This window comes from Haematobia irritans, chromosome 1, assembly GCF_050003625.1.
Source record: "Haematobia irritans isolate KBUSLIRL chromosome 1, ASM5000362v1, whole genome shotgun sequence".
Lineage (NCBI taxonomy): Eukaryota > Metazoa > Arthropoda > Insecta > Diptera > Muscidae > Haematobia > Haematobia irritans.
The window spans coordinates 279139234-279162477 of record NC_134397.1 but is presented as its reverse complement, the minus strand read 5'-3'; the positions used below and the strand labels follow the sequence as shown (position 1 = coordinate 279162477).

Genomic DNA, 23244 nt, shown 5'->3' with positions numbered 1-23244 from the left:
GTTGATTGTTTCTTGGAATGGACGGAGAATATGGATTTACTGTGTTTTGTGTTAATTTATTTATTCAGAAGTGGCACGTGGTTTTATGTGAAGCCAAAAAAGGAAAGTGTAATTGAAAAAATGTACCTGTTTTTTGTTCTGCATTTTGCTATATGGTATCATTTATTTTTATTTGCAGTCACATGATGTCTGCGTTTGTACATTTGATGGGCACGATGTAAATATGGAATATTTACTAATTGTTGAAATAAAATAGAGTGTGTAAAAATATATGATGTTTGCTTGAACGGCATTATAAATACAAATAAACAATGAATTAGTTTATAAATAAATAAAAACAAAGAAATAAAGTTAACTTTGTGTTTTCTTTTCTCAAGTATGACCATGTTCTTTTAACTAGAAGAAAAACATTTTAAATCGTGACCATTGTCTTTTCATTCAAACAAAATTCTTTTTATCAATATAATAACATTTTAGATGAGGACAATTATATTTTTCTTACAACCATATTCACTAACCAACATGGTTGCAGGTGGTCGCCGCAAAAATAGCTCCTATCATATTATTTTGCTCTTCGAATATGATTGTGACAATCATGTTTCTTCTCTGCGTGTGATCACCTCCTAAAGGAAATTGTTATTTTTGGACGGTGACCATGTTACATATTTTGTCGCTACCATTGTATTTTCTCGTACATTATTTAGTGAAATCGACAACCATTTTATGTTTGCCGAGAAAACAATAATTTTGCGGCAAAAATGTTCCAACCAAAAATAGCATTTTCCTCTAGGAGGTTATCATATTCCACCTCTGCGTATGTTATTTTGTCCCATACGTCACCGATATAGTTTGGTGTTAAAATTTCTCTAAAACTGTCCGATCAACTTTTTCGAATTTGTTTGCCAGTGGTATTTTCTGTTACTCTACTCAACTTGTAGTTTAATCAACGCATGGTTTTAAGCTGAAATCAAAACAACAATAAGTTAATTGATTTTTAAAAATTCAAATAAGCTTTTAAATGACAAAAAAAAAATAAGTGACGGATTTTATATACTACATACACTATATTTATTCCTAATTAATTCTGTTATTGATAAAATCATTTTTGTGGTTGAAGAAATTTCAATAAAAAATTAATTGCATCAATTAATTTCGTGATTAAAGCAGAAGAAGTTTTTCGTAAACTTCTCATAAATATTTAACAATGAACTACAGCGTGGTTAAAATAGTAATGATCTGGCGCTTAAGATGTTTTCTTTATTTTTAGTTCAGTTTTGCTTTTCGAGAAGGCTGCATTGCGTAAATGATACACTAAAACAAGAGTTTTCTTTTTGAGGAACGAAATTTTAAACAACGCAAAAAAGTATTAGTTAAAATCAAATGAAAAAGATGAGAGATAACTATTGTAACACTTATCATAAATTAGGGTTTGTGTGTTTAAAATTTTGTTCCGGCGGAACGTATTTTTTCTTTGTGTGTAGTTAAGCATCCGAAAATTTTCGTTAATCGTTAATTCGTTTATAATTTGGAATACAATTTAGTTCAAGTTTCACACGAGACAATTCATTTTTCCCATAACATAGTTTACTTCACTCAAAAAAAGTGAACCTTTATTTCACAAAAGCCAATTTAACTCTATTTTAGTTCGTAGAATTTTTACGTTTGGACAAAATTTCCTTTGCTCTAATAATTTTTGGCGAACGTGAGTTAAATGAACTAAAAAACGGGAAAAAATTATACAAAAACAAGTAAGGAAAGTCTAAAGTCGGACGGGGCCGACTATATTATACCCTTCACCACTTTGCACATCTAAATTTTCGATACCATATCACATCCGTCAAATGTGTTGGGTGCTATATATAAAGGTTTGTCCCAAATACAAACATTTAAATATCACTCGATTTGGACAGAATTTGATAGACTTTTACAAAATCTATAGACTCAAAATTTAAGTTGGCTAATGCACTAGGGTGGAACACAATTTTAGTAAAAAAAAATATGGGAAACATTTAAATCTGAAGCAATTTTAAGGAAACTTCGCAAAAGTTTATTTATGATTTATCGCTCGATATATATGTATTAGAGGTTTATGAAAATTTGATTAATTTTTACAACTTTTTGAGTAAGCAGTGGCGATTTAACAAGGAAAATGTTGGTATTTTGACCATTTTTGTCGAAATCAGAAAAACATATATATGGGAGCTATATCTAAATCTGAACCGATGTCAACCAAATTTGGCACGCATAGCTACAATACTAATTCTACTCCCTGTGCAAAATTTCAACTAAATCGGAGTTAAAAATTGGCCTCTGTGGTCATATTAGTGTAAATCGGGCGAAAGCTATATATGGGAGATATATCGAAATCTGAACCGATTTCAACCAAATTTGGCACGCATAGTTACAATGCTAATTCTACTCCCTATGCAAAATTTCAACAAAATCGAAGCAAAAAATTGGCCTCTATGGGAAAATGAGTGTAAATCGGGCGAAAGCTATATATGGGAGCTATATCTAAATCTGAACCGATTTGGCTGATATTTTGCAAGTTTTTCGAGACTCATAAATATTCGGATGTACGGAATTTGAGGAAGATCGGTTGATATACACGCCAATTATGATCAGATCGGTGAAAAATATATATGGCAGCTATATCTAAATCTGAACCGATTTTTTCCAAAATCAATAGGGATCGTCTTTGAGCCGAAACAGGACCCTATACCAAATTTTAGGACAATCGGACTAAAACTGCGAGCTGTACTTTGCACACAAAAATACATCAACAGACAGACGGACAGACAGACAGACAGACAGACATCGCTAAATCGACTCAGAATTTAATTCTAAGACGGTCGGTATACTAAACGATGGGTCTCAGACTTTTCCTTCTTGGCGTTACATACAAATGCACAAACTTATTATACCCTGTACCACGGTAGTGGTGAAGGGTATAATTAAGCATAAAGATTTTCTAAATTCGAACTTATCACGAAATAGTTCATTATTTCTTTAAATTTGTAAATTTTACTACAAATGTGTCCATTATAAACTTCGTATAGCACTAAAGACATTCTTGCAATTTTCTTCCTTCAAACTACAAAATTTTCTTTAACAAATGAAAACAAAAATTAATTATGTCTAATAAAATGTTGTTTTAAGTAACTGTATAAGGCCTTTGTAAGGCTCAGTTACATATGAAAATAAATAAATTAAATTAAATTAATTTTCTTGTATTTGTTGACAAATATTTACTTATTTTTTGATATCGGCGTGATGTCAGCGTTTGTAATACCGTTTAGTTAAAATTTTCTAAAAATTATCTAAATTTTCTAAAATTAAAATGTTCTTCCTTGTGGGTTCACTGTTTTTGCAGTGTACAATTTAGTTCAAGTGTCATTTTTTCCCATAGCATAGTTTACTTTTTCTTCTGCACTCAAAAAAAAAGTTTACTTGGATCCAAAGATTTTGACCTTCCCTTAGGGCTTTTGGTATTGATTCCGAGCCAAAGATGCGGCTTCTTTAAAATAAAGAAATTTTTTAGAGGTCTATCTCGCTTTCAATCTAGGACCAATAAAATTAAAATTTTGATACATATCTCATTTATCAAATTTGCATTCTCTTCTCGCAGTTTATTAATAAAGGTATTCACGCACAAACAAATGCCAGTTTAAAAATCCATATTGTAACGGATCCTTCAAAGTAAAAATGTTTAATTAATTCCAAAAAAAAATTAAATCAAAGACGCTAAATCCTCAAAATAAGTCTTAGCCTATATTTGAAGCGTTTTTACCTTAAATCTAAAGTTTCAATATTTCAGTTAATATAAGGACAATTTCTTTAAATCAAAAATGTGTTTCTTTTCTTTAAGGAAAATTAGCCTTAGTTCAAAGACATGCGACTTTAACGGGGGGACGCAAATTTACAGAATTTGTGTCCTAAATTTAATTTACAAAAATTTTTATTTTAATTAAAATTTCATTATTTTAAAGAAATTCGTCCTTAATATTTTTTCAATTTCGCATCCTAAAATTTAGGTTGCGTAATCTTTAATATCACGTAAATATTTTTTCAGTGTGTGTACTAAAAAAAACAGAACAGGAGAAATAAACTACTTAGGTTAGGTTAGGTGGCAGCCCGATATTTCAGACTCACTTAGACAATTCAGTCCATTGTGATACCACATTGGTGAACTTTGTTCTAATCGTAATGACTTTGAATTCCATTTACTCCTCATAAAATAAAAAATTAACTAAAAAACATTGGCGTCAAATGACGAACATATCAACCACGCCGCAATTCTTTCTGGAACTGTACGAAGATTTTTTTCCCTTTAAGTTCATATTGTCATTGGGGTAAGAAAATTGAACTAAAATAAACTATGTTTTTTATGTAGTAACATAGCACGTAAAATCCGCTTGCCGTTGTACGCAGACGCAATGCTCTTTTACACCCAGAAAAAAGTGACCCCTTCTTTAAGTTAAAATGAACTCATTGTGAAGAAAGTCGAACTTCGTATAGCGCCAAAGACATTTTTATTTGTTTGAACGATGTGATTTTCATAGAAATTAGGTAGAATGCATTCCATATATTAGTTAACATTTTCCTACACGCAAAAAAATAATTCTTTCCTCCCAAACGAAATTTTAGACAAACAAAGTTCGTTTCTCATTTGCTTTTCGCTGTAAGGAAGTGTATTTGGAAGAAAAGTATATACTTTTTGTGATAAACGTTTATTCTTTTACAGGATGTAAAAACAATTTCATAAAGACTAGCTCAAAAAAAAAAACAATGTTTTCTTGCTAATTGCATTGTCCCTCATATCTTTCTCACATCCACGAGAATTTTTAGTTCTTAACACCTTTTCCTGTAATACCAACAATGTAGAAGAAATTATACGATTTTATAAATTTTTAAAATTTTTTTTACCTTTCGCCTGGACGGAGAATCGAACCGCGGACCATGCACATTGTAAGCCAACACACTAACCACTGAGCTATGTACCTGTTATGGTCATCAATAGATAAATATCCATATAAGTTATATTTATATAGCATAGCTTGCGGCGCCCACGAACCGAATAAACAAAGTTTATTTAACAGAAACAAACATTTAGTTTGGCACCGTGGAGCAGTGGTAGCTACGTCCGACTCTCATGCCAAGGGTCGTGGGTTCGATCCCTGCTTCGGCCAAAGTTTTTTTTTTTTTTTGCTTTTGTTTTTTTTTACATATATTCCAGATATATTCGGAAGATTCCGAAAAAATGTTCAACATTACATTGTACTATATTAAATTTTGAACTGTAAAATGTGTCTTATTAAAGACCTAAAGTCAGAAAAGAACAGTGTTTGATATAAACGAAATGGACTGTGTTGTTATTTCAAAAATAACTTTTTTTATTGAAAAAATAAAAATTTTGTAACAAACGAATTTTTTTGGTGATAAAAGTTTAAAATTTTCGAAGCAATTCAAAAAACTCTAACAAAAGAAAAACGTTTTCGGTACACGTTTTCCAAACGTTTTTTTTCTTTGCGTGTACATTTATGTACCACTATACTACAGAATGAAAAAATTTAACTGAATTGAATTCATATATGAAATGATTTTATTGAACTTTTTTCATTCATTTGGACAAATCTTACATATTTGTTGTAAACCTTTTACTTCAAAATTAGAACTGCTTATATTCGTTTTTAAATACAATTTTATTTATTTATATAGCCAATTTTTTCATCAATAAAAGACATGTTTTATTAATATATTAAATATATTTATTAAGAATCAACAGCACCGAAATATTAGTTTATTATTCCTCTATTTCCAATTTCCATGTAATATTATCAACTGTAAAACGTAATTTTTTTCTTCTTGTTGTACCTTTTACTTTTAATAAGTTGCTGCCTAACGATTTTGTCCTCATTTTATAATTTCAATGCCTACAAATATATAAAATCATAAACCAACTTTTTTCACAAAAGGTTGAATGTTACCTGATAAATGAAGGGGTTGTTATTCTTTTGGTGTTTTCTTTATTGTTTGTTATTTATGTTTAATAATTTTCAAAAAACGAAAATGGTTCTCACCAATTTAAAATAACAAATATCTTATATATTTATTTTATTTGTTATTTATTATATTATTTTACTATATTATTTTTTAACAATCTCTCCGTATACCATAATAACGCGACTCCAACTAAAAAACAACCCACGCGCAAACATATCGATTACACCGATGACAGGTATCGATTACAGGTAGACAAAAGAGATACAGAGATGGTCTGTATCAAACTTTTTTAGGTTTGCGACTGTCGCAAAGTTGTAAACGTCGTAAACGTCGTAAACGTCACATACGCGTCGAAAATGTAGAAAAAGTAACAAAAGTCGCAAACTGAAAATACTTTAGTCGCGTCAGCTAGGCAGCGAATTCGATGATATCCAAGACGATGGTATGTGTGAAGAAGTTTCAATTCTTAGGAGTGTTCGCAATTTTCGGTTTTAGTCCACACATTTTCCCTATTGCCTTTTGCACGAGTACAGGGTAACCGTGGATTTTCTCATCCTTTCTCAGCTTTAAGTTCAGTCTCCTGTCCAATATAACCCCAAGGTATTTTGCACACTCACCAACGGGAATTTCGATACCACCTAAGAAAATAGGCTTGACCATGGGAAAACTTTCACAAATTTCTGCAGAAACTCACAGCGAATGCTGTCAAACTAAATTAAAAAATGTTCAGGATTTCTTCTATTCAAAATTAGGTTTTCTAGAGTAGGTTTACGACTTTTGCGACATACGTATTATACCGTCGCAAATGTATGTCGCAAAAGTCACATTTTGTGACAGGCCAACCCTGAAGAGATATAGGAAAATTTCCTATTTTCTAACAAGTATGTTTCCTTGAGTTTTGAAAGGATTGAATACTTCCTAGTACGAATGAACTAAAATATTTTTCTATGACAAGTGTTATTCGTATGTATGATAAGCTTTCTATAATAAAGGAAGTCAGAATTATCATTTTATAAGAAATTTTATTAAAATTGAGGAAACTTGGTTTTAGTATGGTTTTTGTTTAGTTTTACGAATGCTTTGTTATAAGTGAATAAAATTTTCTTGTTCAGTAGTAAATTCTTATACCCAGCGAAGAAAACAGTATTAGTAAAATTCCATGCCTTATTCTAGTTAATGAACTGCTTTCAGTTTAGGAGTTTTTTGCTGAAACAAGTAAATTTTATTATTTAACACAAAAATTTAACTTAATAGAAATAAAATGGCTAAACTAAATAGATGAACATTTTTTCCTTTAGTTTCGAAGACACTTTTTTCTGGGTGTAGAATCAAATAAGTCCACTTTTCGCAAAAATCGAATTTCCGACTATTTAAAACTGGTTAACTAAACAAATTCATATTAATCACATATATATCTTCATATGTATCCCTCTTGAAATCAATTACATCGTCTACAGATATGCTCAGAATTACCATAGAAATATGTGCATCATATTCTCTTTATATCGATTTTTCAACATTTTCATTAAAAATCGATCAGTCGGTTTTCCAAAATATCAAAAATCGATTAGTCGAAAAGTCGATTTTGGAATTTTGTATCATTAGTACATCATATGAATTATTAAATCACTTCAATTATCATGTAGTCATAGTTAAGGTAAACTTCATATCACTACAACACTACAGCATATATACAATAAAGATATAAATGTATAAGCCTGTACATATATGCATATTTTAATTTCTATACTAATATATCTTATTTTACAATTTTCCATCTATGTTAAATTTGTACATGCTAATTTATCACAATTATTGCAAAGTTGATAAAAACATGCAAAACTAAGTTGTTGTTTAAATAAAACGCGAAATAGTTCTACAACACTTTTCGAAATTTAGATCCAATGAAATTGAATTGCTTCATTTTCGTACATGAACAATTTTAACATCAAATCCAACTATATATAAGAATAGATATAAAAATAGTGAGATCTGATCAAATCTAATTCCATAGTAATTAGCTATGATTAGATCTTACCATTTTTCGGATATATTTTCTCATCTAATCGTATCAAATTGGATCTCCCAATTTTTACGCGGGAAAGCATTTTTTGCAGTGTACTCTAATCTTCTTACAATCTCCACATTTGTGTTTGTTGCTCTCTTTTGTCATTTAAGTTAAATGTTTAATTGCTTACATGTCCATCTATGGAAACTTGCGAAAGTCTACTTCCACTAGGCTGGACAATTTTATCTATTCAGATTTGTTGTTGTTTCTTTTTTCAATGGCAGAAACAAGATCAAGTTCACAGAACAAGTTAAACTCCTTGACCAAGGTTGTGGTTTTTGTGGGCTTGTCGGAGATTTTTGTCAAATTAAAAAACTATTTCAATTTATCGCAGAAGAGAATGTAGGCATTTTTTTTTAATAAAAATTAGATTTAAATAAAAATTAGATTTGCTTAATTCAAATTGGTTGGCTCTATGTAAGGCATACATGAAAGTGTATATTGAAATGGTTCATACGCATTTCCAGTAACATTTTAAATCGCCCTCAAAGAAATGTATATAAGTGGAATGATTTAAGAAAGACAAAGACAGAATTTTCAAAAGAAAAATTGTTTGATATTGAATTTCTTGCCAATTTCCCCTCAGAAATATGTCTCTTTTTTATTACAATTTATATAAATATTTAGCTTTATCTCATTAGCGATCCTCTTTGTAAGAGAATTACCCTATATATGAACTAAAATGCTGTACTCTCAGTTACTTTTTAATCGTATTGCAATTGCTCGTAATGGACACGAAATTTTCTTGACTGGCATGACTCACGAGTGAATTAAATTAATACGAGGGCAGTTCGGAAACTTCTTAGCCTAGCACAAAAAGCGCGGTATAAACAGAAAATAGTTAAGTGTTTTGGAAACTTCCATCTCTGGTATGAACACATGTTAAATTTTGTTTCGATCTGGCAACTCCTTCATATAGAAACAGGTGTTCTAAAAAGACGCATCCGCAATTTTTATACCCTGCTCCACACTGTGGAACAGGGTATTATAAGTTAGTGCATATGTTTGCAACACCCAGAAGGAGACGAGATAGACACATGGTGTCTTTGGCAAAAATGCTCAGGGTGGGCTCCTGAGTCGATATAGCCATGTACGTCTGTCCGTCTGTCCGTGAACACATTTTTGTAATCAAAGTCTAGGTCGCAGTTTTAGTCCAATCGACTTCAAATTTGGCACAAGTATGTGTTTTGGCTCAGAATAGATCCCTATTGATTTTGGAACAAATCGGTTCAGATTTAGATATAGCTCCCATATATATATTTCGCCCGATATGGACTTATATGGCCCCAGAAGCCAGAGTTTTACCCTAATTTACTTAAAATTTTGCACAAGAAGAACAATTAGTACTATAGTCAAGTGTGCCAAATTTTATTGAAATCGGTTCAGATTTATATATAGCTCCCATATATATCTTTCGCCCGATATGGACTAATACGGTCCCAGAAGCCAGAGTTTTACCCCAATTTGGTTGAAATTTTGCACAGAGAGTAGAATTAGCATTTTGCACAGGGAGTAGAATTAGCATTATAGCTATGCGTGCCAAATTTGGTTGAAATCGGTTCAGATTTAGATATATCTCCCATATATAGCTTTCGCCCGATTCACACTCATATGACCACAGAGGCCAATTTTTAACTCCGATTTAGTTGAATTTTGCACAGGGAGTAGAATAAGCATTGTTGCTATGCGTGCCAAATTTAGTTGAAATCGGTTCAGATTTTGATATAGCTCCCATATAAAGGGTGATTCTTTTGAGGTTAGGATTTTCATGCATTAGTATTTGACAGATCACGTGGGATTTCAGACATGGTGTCAAAGAGAAAGATGCTCAGTATGCTTTGACATTTCATCATGAATAGACTTACTAACGAGCCACAACGTCGAATTTTCAGTGAATGGGCCCTAGAAAAGTTGGCAGAAAATCCGCTTTTTTATCGACAAATTTTGTTCAGCGATGAGGCTCATTTCTGGTTGAATGGCTACGTAAATAAGCAAAATTGCCGCATTTGGAGTGAAGAGCAACCAGAAGCCGTTCAAGAACTGCCCATGCATCCCGAAAAATGCACTGTTTGGTGTGGTTTGTACGCTGGTGGAATCATTGGACCGTATTTTTTCAAAGATGCTGTTGGACGCAACGTTACGGTGAATGGCGATCGCTATCGTTCGATGCTAACAAACTTTTTGTTGCCAAAAATGGAAGAACTGAACTTGGTTGACATGTGGTTTCAACAAGATGGCGCTACATGCCACACAGCTCGCGATTCTATGGCCATTTTGAGGGAAAACTTCGGAGAACAATTCATCTCAAGAAATGGACCGGTAAGTTGGCCACCAAGATCATGCGATTTGACGCCTTTAGACTATTTTTTGTGGGGCTACGTCAAGTCTAAAGTCTACAGAAATAAGCCAGCAACTATTCCAGCTTTGGAAGACAACATTTCCGAAGAAATTCGGGCTATTCCGGCCGAAATGCTCGAAAAAGTTGCCCAAAATTGGACTTTCCGAATGGACCACCTAAGACGCAGCCGCGGTCAACATTTAAATGAAATTATCTTCAAAAAGTAAATGTCATGGACCAATCTAACGTTTCAAATAAAGAACCGATGAGATTTTGCAAATTTTATGCGTTTTTTTTTAAAAAAAAGTTATCAAGCTCTTAACAAATCACCCTTTATATGTTTTTCTGATTTCGACAAAAATGGTCAAAATACCAACATTTTCCTTGTAAAATCGCCACTCCTTAGTCGAAAAGTTGTAGAAATGACTCTAATTTTCCTATACTTCTAATACATATATATCGAGCGATAAATCATAAATAAACTTTTTCGAGGTTTACTTAAAATTGCTTCAGATTTAAACGTTTGGGGAGCCACCGTGGTGCAATGGTTAGCATGCCCGCCTTGCATACACAAGGTCGTGGGTTCGATTCCTGCTACGACCGAACACCAAAAAGTTTTTCAGCGGTGGATTATCCCACCTCAGTAATGCTGGTGACATTTCTGAGGGTTTCAAAACTTCTCTAAGTGGTTTCACTGCAATGTGGAAAGCCGTTCGGACTCGGCTATAAAAAGGAGGTCCCTTGTCATTGAGCTTAACATGGAATCGGGCAGCACTCAGTGATAGGAGAGAAGTTCACCACTGTGGTATCACAATGGACTGAATAGTCTAAGTGAGCCCGATACACATAACCTAACCTAACCTAAACGTTTCCCATATTTTTTTACTAACATTGTGTTCCACCCTAGTGCATTAGCCGACTTAAATTTAGAGTCTATAGATTTTGTAGAAGTCTATCAAATTCTTCCAGATCGAGTGATATTTAAATGTATGTATTTGGGACAAACCTTTATATATAGCGCCCAACACATTTGACGGATGTGATATGGTATCGAAAATTTAGATCCACAAAGTGGTGCAGGGTATAAAATAGTCGGCCCCGCCCACTTTAGACTTTCCTTACTTGTTTTACAATGGAAAAGTTAGAAATGCGTGCTGTCATTTACATAAAAAAGATTTATCGGGACAAGAAATTCATAATGATATGGTGAATGTGGTAGGTAAAAGTGCTCATTCATATGTAACAGTAAAAAATTGGATTGCTGAATTTAAACGTGGTCGTACAATCATTGTGGAACCACGTAGTGGACGTCCAAAAACAGCAACAACAACAGAAATTGTAGCCAAAGTGCATGATATGGTATTAAATGATCGACGAATAAAAGTGCGTGAAATTGTTAATATCATGGGCATCTCAAATGATCGAGTCCATTTAATTTTGCATGAAGAACTACAGATGAAAAAGCTTTCTGCCGCATTTGTTAACAGTCGATCTAAAACGCATAAGAATGAACATTTCTCAAGCTTGTTTGGATCGTTTTAAGCGAAATAAAATGGATTTTAAGCGTCGTTTCATAACCGTTGATGAGACATGGATCCACTACCATACTCCAGAGACAAACGAACAATCCAAACAATGGACTGAAGCTGGAGGAAGTGCCCCAAAGAAGGCAGAAACAATTCAATCGGCTGGTAAGATTATGGCAACGTTTTTTTTGGGACTTCAAAGGTATTTTATTGATTGACTATCTGCAAAAGGGTAAAACAATAAATTCAGGGTACTATTGCAACCTTTTGGATCAATTAAATGTACAAATTCGAGAAAAACGTCCTGGCTTACAACACCAAAAAATAATTTTTCATCAAGACAATGCACCAGCGCACAAGAGTGTTTTAACAATGGCTAAAATCAACGAATTAAAGTACGAGTTGCTTGACCAGCCACCTTATTCTCCTGATTTAACTCCCAGTGACTTTTACTTGTTCCCAAATCTAAAAAAAATCCTTGCTGGCAAGCATATACCTCAAATGAAGATGCAATTACAGTTGTAAACCACTATTTTGAAGACCTTGAGGAAAACTATGTTAATCAAGGGATAGAATTGCTAGAAAAGCGTTGGACTAAGTGTATTGAAGTTTCAGGAGATTATATTGAAAAATAAAAATATTTTTGAAAAACTAATTCACTTTCATTGATAGGCTAAGAAGTTTCCGAACCGCCCTCGTATGTGGGAGCTATAACTAAATCTTAACCGATTTCTTGGCAGACACAGTTGGAATGGTAATTCCACTCTCTGTGCAATATTTCACGTAAATCGAGGTAAAGCTATGGCCCTATGGTCATATGAATGCAAATCGGGCGAATTATATATATATATTTATATGGGAGCTATATCTAAATCCAAACCGATTTCTTCCCAATTATAGTGTTTTATTCTGACCCAAAACACATACATGTGCCATATTTGAAGTCGATTGAACTAAAACTGCCACCTAGACATTGATCACAAAAATGTGTTCACAGACAGACTGAGAGGGACATGGCTAGATCGACTCAGGGCCAGCCATGAGCATTATTCAACAGTGTGGCACAGGGTATAAAAATGTTCTCAAATGTTCTGCAGTGTGAAATTTGTAACCAAATTTGTATTCGAAGTTTCTATCAATCTGTGTAGCTACCCAAGCTAATGTCTAAGCTCAACCATTGCCAATAACTCACCTGAGCTCATTGATGATTTACGATGTGGCGAAAGATATTGGCATACAAATACGACTAATAAGACTGAACATCATTCAAAGTAAACATGTAGGTCATTTTGACAATGCCACATTATTACATTTACGAAAACATTAGTACCCATGATAGGCAGAAAGAAGGGATATGATCACCCCAAACATGATTCAAGACATAGTTTTATATTGTTATGTTCACTATACATTGAACATTTAATGCTTGCCGAATGCTGAGAAATTAACATAATTGCGACAAAAATGTTCCCCATCCTAAAATAATAGTTTTCTCTTGAAACATGTTTAGGGAGATTATAGTTCTTCTCTGCAAAGTTGAACACGATTTATCTTTCTTTCAATGTTGCTTACTCACTTTACTTATGCTAATTCCCAATCGTCATATCTCTTACTAGACTTGTCGAAACTTCTCTATAATTAGTTCCAAGCACTGTGTGGAATTCACTCATTGATACACAGAAAAAATTTCACGAAAATTTTTCCAATTAAAATCTTAATTGAGTTTAAAAAATATTCAATTAAAAATTAATTTGATTCAACAAATTTTTTAATTGAAACAAAATTCAAAATGATTGAATCAGAAACAAAAATTTTGTGTGTATGAGAAATGCTCTGCTTTTTCTCTATGGGTCATTTGTGCGAAATATATGTATAAACTAAATTTAAGTTATATTGCCTCATATATGTCGTAGTTCTCAACAAAATATTAAAAAATACATTTTTATGTTTAAATTTTTTACAGATTCATCGCCATATGGTGGCCGCTGCGACAATTATCAAAGAGTCGTGCTCGCTTTATGATTTTATGTATTTGGATAATTGCATTTGGTACCACTATACCGTGGGCTCTTTACTTCGATTTAGTACCTGCCGCAGAAGCTTTCCCAGCCGCTCCGGATATGTATCTGTGTCAAGAGGTCTGGCCACCCGGAACCAGTGGCAATCTGTATTTTCTGCTAGCGCATCTCTTAGCCTGCTATGTACTGCCCATGGTATTGATAACCTTGTGCTATGTCCTAATATGGATAAAAGTGTCAACGCGATCCATACCTGGCGATACCAAGGATGCCCAAATGGATCGCATGCAACAAAAGTCCAAAGTGAAGGTTATCAAAATGTTGGTGGCCGTGGTCATATTGTTTGTGTTATCCTGGTTGCCGCTCTATGTAATATTTGCTCGTATCAAATTTGGTAAGTCCCAGAACAAACAATCAGCTCATCATCTCTGATTTACCTGGCCAAAAGTGCAGAGCAAACTCTGTGGTCAAATATTTGTTGTTGTTGTTGTTAGTTCAATTGTTATTAGTTGGTGAGGGTAAAGGACGAGTATTTGTACCGAATCGTCCTTGCCTCGACTATTCTCCTTTTTAAAAGCTGCATTTCCACTACTCTTCTCAGATAGCTCTATGAAGGTTAAAGTGAATTAATTCTTTTTGGCTTTACATACCTCCAAAAGCTCAAAGTGACATCGAACAATCCATCCCACCCAGTCACCTTGTATAAGCCTATCTCTTGAACTACAAATGAGATGAGTTCGTGGGTGGGTAGGTGCTTGCCAGGGTGTGTGTTTTGCCGAGTTATTTTCATTCGCACATCAATGTTTGGTCACCCAAACAAACTCCCACTAGAATGGCCTTCGTAAGCACTCGAAAAACGGTGCCAGGGCATTTCATTTTTCGAGGTAAAATGCATGTTATGTGGATAATTCCGTGGATACATGTTTTTTCGCTCATATGAGGAGCCACCACTGGGCGACAGGAGCAATGTCCGATTTGTAAACAAAGGGTTATGAGATCAATATCATACACTGCCATAGACCAACAACTTCAGAGTCAGAGGATACCAGGATGCATTGTCTAACTGTCATGCAAAAAATGGTTCATATCGGTCGACAACTATATATAGTCCCCACATAAACCGATCCCCAAGTGACTTCTTGAGCCTTTCAATTTGCATCTGGTTGGAATTTGGCAAGTGATACCAGGGTAGGTTAGGTTAGTTGTAGCGACAACCCGATAATTCAGGCTCCATTAGACTATTCGGAGAGCCACCGTGGTGCAATGGTTAACATGCCCGCCTTGCATTCATAGGGTCATGGTCATGGCCAGTTTCGACCAAACACCAAAAAGTTTTTCTGCGGTGTATTATCCCACCTCAGTAATGCTGGTGACATTTTTGAGGTGGGATAGGCTGGTTATGCAAAAATTGGTTCTTATCGGTCCACCCCATGACCAAGCACTCATGATTCATTTAATTTTAAATAGGCTAAGTGGTACTGCAACAACAAACATTCACCCATGTAATTTATATTTATCGGGATTCAGAAAATATAAGTAATCCTGAGAATCCTAATAGTGTATAGGAGAAGTAGAATATTTGTGAGACTTGCACTATGCCTTTGCGATAGACGTAATGTGACATTAAAGCAAAAAATCGAGTACCATTTACATTCCGTAGCATGAATCCTGTTCTAATCTAAACTGGTCTTTCGTTAATATGAACAATCAATCACTCGCAATTCACGACATAATTTTCATTATTTTACACACTCCAAACACATGCATAGTATTGCGAAAATGTCAAATGCCAATGTCACATCCACACATCCGCTTAACGAGAAGGCTGCTATTCATTTACCTCTTCATTTTCGGATAAGTACCTTGACCATATACCATCATTTGGCCTTCAACTTAGCGCTTCATTTTTGTTGAGTGTATTCTGAAAACGAATGCTCATATACCCCGTACTTCTCTCTCTACTCTACTCTTCTCTTTGATTTCTGATTCTCTGTTTGTGGATTAAATTTTCAATGTCAATCCCATACAAATACTCGCACATACTAACAAATCTCTTCATATACACAAACAACACTCGCAAACATAGGTGGAGAAATTTCCATAGAGGAGAGCGAAATATTGAACAAGGTTACCCCTTTCGCTCAGTGGCTGGGCTCCTCCAACTCTTGCATCAATCCTATACTCTATGCATTCTTCAACAAAAAGTACCGACGAGGTTTTGCCGCCATCATCAAGTCACGGTCCTGTTGTGGCCGCTTAAGGTGAGTGAGCATGGAACATTTTCAAGTGGAATGCACACTTACACAAACAAACCGTTCGAGGTCATCTCACTAATCTGTATCTTCATACGTTTTGTTTTTTTGCATCCTTACAGATACTATGAGAATGTGGCAATAGCATCATCGACTACGAGTACAAGCCGCCGTAAGTCATCACATTATCAAAATGGTTCCCGTAAAAGTCCCAGCAGCCCCGGTTTACGAAAAACTAATGCCGTTTCATATATTTATGAGCACAACTCCTTGCGCCGCCATAATTTAATGTGCAAACAGGATAGTAATCTGTCACAGCAAATGCTTTTGAAACAAGACTCACATGGATCACGACAATATCTAGTAAAGCAAGAAAGTGCTTCAAGTGATGGCTCGCGACGTCTTCTATGCCAGCAGGATAGTACACCCAGAAAAAAGTGCCTTCGAAACTAAAGGAAAAATTTTTCATCAATATAGTTTATCCATTTTATTTCCATTAAGGTAAATTTTTGTGAAAAATAATAAAATTTACTCGTTTCAGTAAAAAAATCCTAAACTGTAAGCAGTTAGGAATAGTTCATTAACTAGAATAAGGCATGGAATTTTACTCATACTATTTTCTTCGCTGGGTATAAGAATTTACTACTGAAAAAGAAAATTTTATTCACCGATAACAAAGCATTCATAAAAATAAACAAAAACCGAACTAAAACCAAGTTTCCTCAAAATTAGTAAAATTTCTTATAAAATGATAATTGCGACTTCCTTTATAATAGAAAGTTTTTCATACATACGAACAACACTTGGCATAGAAAAATATTTTAGTTCATTCGTACTAAGAAGTATGCAATCCTTTCAAAACTTAAGGAAACACACTTGTTAGAATATAGGAAATGTTCCTAAATTTCTATTGTCTACCTGTAATCGATACCTGTCATCGTAATCGATGTGTTTGCGCGTGGGTGTAATCGATATATTTGCGCGTCGGTTGTTTTTTTAGTTGGAATCGCGTTGTTTTGGTATACGGAGAGATTGTTAAAAAATAATATGGTAAAATAATATAATAAATAACAAATAAAATATATAAAATATTTGTTATTTTAAATTAGTGAGAAAAATTTTCGTTTTTTTAAATAAATCTATCAATGTTCGTGATAGTGTATAAAGAAAGAAAACACCAGCAGAATAACAACCCTTTCATTTGTCTTCATTTTGGAATCTTCAATTATCAGGTAATATTCAGTGACGCTAACCTTTTGCAACAAAAATGTTTTATGATTTTTTATATTTGTAGGTATTGAAATTGTAAAAGGAGGGCAAAATCGTTAGGCAGCAACTTATTAAAAGTGAAAAGTACAAGAAGAAGAAAAAGTGCGTTTTACAGTTGATAATATCACACGGAAATTGGAAATAGTGGAATAATAAACTAATATTTCAAAGAGATTCGATGCTGTTGATTCTTAATAAATATATTCAATATATTAATAAAACATGTTTTTTATTGAAGATAAAATTGCTTATAGAAATAAATAAAATTGTATTTAAAAACGAAGGTAAGCAGTTCTAATTATGAAGTAAAAGTTTTACCACAAATGTGTAAGATTTGTCGAAATGAATGAAAAAATTTCAATAAAATCATTCCATATATGAATTCAAATTAGTTAAATTTTTTCATTCTGTAGTATAGTGGTATATAAATATAGGAAAATGTTAACTAATATATGGAATGCATTATTCCTAATTTCTACGAAAATCACATCGTTCAAACAAATAAAAATGTCTTTGGCGCTATACGAAGTTCAACTTTCTTCACAATGAGTTCATTTTAACTTAAAGAAGGGGTCACTTTTTTCTGGGTGTAATGGCTCAAAGGTTTCACTCTCGAAACAGGATTCTGTGGTATCGTACTACTTGGAGAATAAACGTGCTGGTCACAATTTTCAGGATTCTTTTGCCACCCAGGATTCCATATCAATCGATTCTCGACGCAATACTATTTCCCGTGGTCCAGATAATAACAGCACTGGCATTAATTCTCCCGTTGTAGGCTCACTACTGGAACACAAGAGGCAAAAATTTGTGAAGCAGGATTCGGTCATATCATTTGTAGATCAGAGACCAGGTAAGAAATTTTATGTTAAGCTCCAGTTTAAGTTAATTAAATCTGCTAATAAAGGAAGCAATTACTGGAAGCAATCACAGATTGCTGAAATAGTTCTAAAATATATTTCAGTCTTACTTTTAGTTCTTGAACCGTTATAACCTACAAAATTTCAGAATTGGTGTTCGCTAGACCACGAAGTACAAAATAAAAACAGCAGACACCGAATGCAGTTTTTAGTAGACCTTTATATATGAGTGTGTGCACTACGGCGGCATTTAATGCAACTGATGTGCGTGAATGGATTTTTCAAAAACATACGTTGTTTGTGAATGCACTGAAAAACATATTTATGCGGTATTAAAGACTACGCAACCTATATTTTAGGATGCGCAATTTTCAAAATAGTAAGAGCAAATTTCTTTAAAATAATGAAATTTTAATTAAAAGAAAGTTTACGATCTTTATTTCATTTTTTTTTTTATTAAATTTAGGATACAAATTTTGAATATTTGCGTCCCTCCATTAAAGTCGTATGTCTTTGAAACCAACCCACGTTAATAAAAACAAGTATATAAAGCAGTAAGATCGGCCGGGCCGAATTTTAAATACCCACCACCATGAATCAAATATTATAGTTTCCTGTGAATATTTCAGGGGGATTTGATGACAAGCAGATCAGTTCAACCAGTACACTTCCCGAAGATAAATTCAAAGATTTTACCTATGAAGACTAGATCAGATTCTGGATTTATAAGAACCATATTTGTTTGAGTTTTAGAGGAATCATAAACATCGTGTGCAAGTGTGCAAGAAAACGATGAAATAACGCCTTGATTTAATATCTAACATCTGTAGATTTTTACCCCCATTATTTAAATGATTACCAGAAGTAAAATCTGGAAACTATAATTCAGTTTCAAGCAATTTTCATTATCAGTGCAATTTCATGCAAATTTGAAAAAACTATGGTTTCCAAAAGCCCAAGAAGTAAAATCGGGAGATCGGTCTATTTGGGAGATAAACCAAAATATGGACCACTACGCGCCATTTTCGGCTCTCATATTTAAGGTCCTAAAATACCTCTAGATTTCTCATTTCAGGCAAATTCGATAAAAACTACGGATTCTAGAAGCCTAAAAAATAAAATCATTTCTTGCACAGCTATTTATATTCCTAAAAACCTCCAGATTTTCGATTTCAGCCAAAGTGGACAACAATTACGGTTTCTAGAAGCCCAAAAAGTAATATCGGGGGACCGGTCTATCTGATGGCTATATCAAAACATGGACCTATACTCACCAATTTCGGCATACCTTTTTATGGTCCTAAAATACCTCTAGATTTCCGATTTGAGGCAAGTTGGATAAAAACTACGGTTTCTATAAGCCCAAGAATAAAATCTGGAGATCGGTCTATATGGGGTCTATATAAAAACATGGTCCGATACTCATCATTTTCAGCACACCTCTTTAGGGTTTTAAAATACCTCTTGATTTCTAATTTCAGGCAAATTGGATAAAAACTACAGATTTTAGACGCCCAAGAAGTAAAAACTGGGGGCTATACCAAAACATGGACCGATACTCACCATTTTCGGCACATCTCTTTATTGTTCTAAAATACCTCTAGATTTCCAATTTTAGGCAAATTGGATAAAAACTACGGATTCTATAAGCCCAAGACCCCATATCGGGAGATCGGTCTATATGGGGGATATACCAAAACCTGGACCGATACTCACCATTTTTAGCACACCTCTTTATGGTCCTAAAATACCTCTAGATTTCAAATTTCAACCAAATTGGATAATAACTACGGATTCTAGAAGCCCAAGAAGTAAAATCGGGAAATCGGTCTATATGGGGACTATACCTAAACATGAACCGATAGTCACCATTTTTGGCACACCTCTTTATGGTGCTAAAATACCTCTAGATTTCCAATTTCAGGCGAATTGAATAGAAACTATCGATTCTAGAAGCCCTAGAAACATAATCGGGAGATCGGTCTATATGGGGGCTATACCAAAACATGGACCGATACTCACCATTTTTGACACAACTCTTTGTGGTCATAAAATACGTCTAGATTTCCAATTTCAGCAAATTGGATAAAAACTAAGGTTTTTATAAGCCCAAGACCCCAAATCGGGAGGTCGGTTTATATGGGGGCTTTATCAAAACTTGGACCAATATAACCCATCTTCGAACTTGACCTGCCTGCAGACAAAAAACGAGTTTGTGCGAAATTTCAGCACGATTGCTTTATTATTGAAGACTGTAGTGTGATTACAACAGACAGACAGCCAGACAGACAGACGGACAGACGGACATGGCTATATCGTCTTAGAATTTCTCCCTGATCAAGAATATATATACTTTATATAGTCGGAAATCGATATTTCGATGTGTTACAAACGGAATGACAAACTTATTATACCCCCGTCACCATTCTATGGTGGTGGGTATAAAAACGCGCTGACGATCAACTACACGCTCATAATTTCAGTCATGCGTATGTATTATTTTCAATCATATTCAAGATTCTAATCATGATCATCGTTCTTCCAATGTCCATAATTCGATGGTTCGCTGGTCATCCCCATATTACCTTTATTATTTTTGTACTTTTACTCATTCCTGGCTCCCAAATGAGTTACGAAACTCCTCCATAGCGAGGACAAAGGAGAATTGTAGTAAGTCGCGAGCGATGAGTTACGTAAATTGTCGAATTACAAAAAGTGTCGGGAGCTACGAGTATATTTGTGAACGTGAGTTTTTATTATTTTGTTCACGTATGGACACGTGAGAGAACATTGAACATTACGGAAAATTACTTAAAGGATATTTGGGATGATCAATAGTAATTCTTTTTATTATTCCTCATTCCAGAACCTCGACGTCATCAATTGGTTAAACAGGACTCCGTTATATCATTTGCCGATCAGAGACGTGGTCTCTTAAATAAACAGGACTCCATTGTGGGATGCTCTAGCCGGTCTGGAGATGGGATGGGACACCATGTGTCGATCCTAAAGAAAACCGATTCACAACTTAGCAGCGGTAGTTTTAGCTCGCCCAGGCGTAACATAGACATATATGAATAAACGTCAACGCCTACGAATATCTACGAAATCTAACGAAGTAGTCTACAACTACCATACTCTCATACAACTCCAAGAAGAAATCAAAAACAAAAACAAGATCTTAGAGTAGCACACACACTCACCATACACACAGTTATGAAAAGCACACCAACATATCCCTAAATGTCAGGCAATATAGTAAACGATGCAATGCTCTTATGCATCTATGCATAGGGTTAGTAAAAAAGAAGCAACAAATTAAACTAATCTAAGGAGTGACGATGAACCATCAAAATCCCAAGCCCCCACATAAGAAAACAAGCAAATTGTATGATTTTGTTTATTCTTTAAGACGATTTTACAGATATCCCATAATAATGGTGATATTGATTTTGGTAATGATTAAACTTAAAATGTTCTATTTCTTATTCATTATGTATTACCTTCTTCTATTAACTATTTTGAAGACTTCAATGGGAATGTTAGGGGGTTAAAGAAATATTTTTTTTTTTAAATAACCGAAATGTTTTACAAAACATAAAAAACAAGCAGATGTAGGACTACTGTACTCAAAAAAAAAACAAACTACAAAAAAAGAAACAAATAAAAAAAATAATTACAAACTCTAATACAAAGAAAGTAATGTTAACTGTTTTCTAGAATTTTATTATTTATTTTATACCGAAACCAATGAAACTTAAGAATTATAAGTAAAGAACAAATACAGCTTTTTTATATGAAAGTGTTTATAAATAGAATAAAAATAATGGAGAAAATGCAAACACCATAAACGAATCAAGTTGGAAAAAAGAGTGGAATGGTTATTTCGCTAAGAGCCACAGATAATAACCAAAGAACAAAATATAAACTTCTAGGGAACATTTTAATTAACGAAATCGGTTGACTGCAGACATGGTAGTAGTTTGTTTTAAAAAAATGGATTATAGTGCGATATGTGAACCGCATATACACTATGGGCATATCGAATTCTATTTTGAAATAAAAAATGAGAAGAAAGCCTCAAAAAAAAAAAACAAAAACAAAGGAGACACAAATAAAGTACCTTTATTTAAAACTAACAAAAATATTTGAAAAAAAAAATACAACAACAACAGTAAAATATAACCTTTAAACAACAACAAAAAATTAATATAAAAAAGGACAACATTTTGTATTGTAATATTTCTATTAACAAATTTATATACAAGACAAAAAAAAACAATTTGTATTGATTTTTTAATATCAAAGCAATAATTCTACTTACTACAACATACATACAAAACAAACTACCATACATATTATAATAAAATTATATACAATACATAGAAACTACTACATTTATTATATATAATAAATTATTTAATATTAATAATTGCTACATTTATATCAAGAGAAACCCTAAATAAATAATACAACGTACATACTACATATAAATCTTGTATGGAGATGTGCACAAGCAAATTCATTGTAATATTTGGAAATGTTGCGATTAGCAAGTCGTTAACTACACAGAGAAATATAAGAGTTATTATCAATTCATAAAAATAAGCAATTGACATTCTGTTCACCATAGTTACAAATTGGTGTAGGATATGATTTAGTCCTAAGCTAAAAGAATTCGAATAAAACAGAAAAGAAAAGTCTATGGGAAATTCGAAAATGGTCATTGTTTACTAAAGAGTGAAAAGTTTTACATCTCGAAAGAAAATTCTCATTCTCAAGTTTTAAATTATTTTTTTTTACATTCCTTCTTCTTTTTGCATATTTCCTTCTTTTCAAATTTTGTCAAATTTATTTGGGCAAATCCCTATAGACTGCAAGATGGTTGGATGGACGCACGTTTCGGAATT

General features: G+C 33.5%; 1 protein-coding gene across 1 annotated transcript in view; it reads left to right on the top strand.

The window, feature by feature from the left end:
- The window catches only part of SIFaR (SIFamide receptor), a 72638-nt gene extending 50721 nt beyond the window's left edge, over positions 1 to 21917 (top strand). The window contains exons 3-7 of the mRNA XM_075296682.1: positions 13899 to 14347; positions 16040 to 16214; positions 16328 to 16626; positions 18064 to 18327; positions 21201 to 21917. Of these exons, the coding sequence (XP_075152797.1) occupies positions 13899 to 14347; positions 16040 to 16214; positions 16328 to 16626; positions 18064 to 18327; positions 21201 to 21415 (1402 nt within the window). The 3' untranslated portion in view covers positions 21416 to 21917. The remainder of the gene's footprint in view (positions 1 to 13898; positions 14348 to 16039; positions 16215 to 16327; positions 16627 to 18063; positions 18328 to 21200) is intronic.
- The last annotated feature ends 1327 nt before the right edge of the window (positions 21918 to 23244 follow it).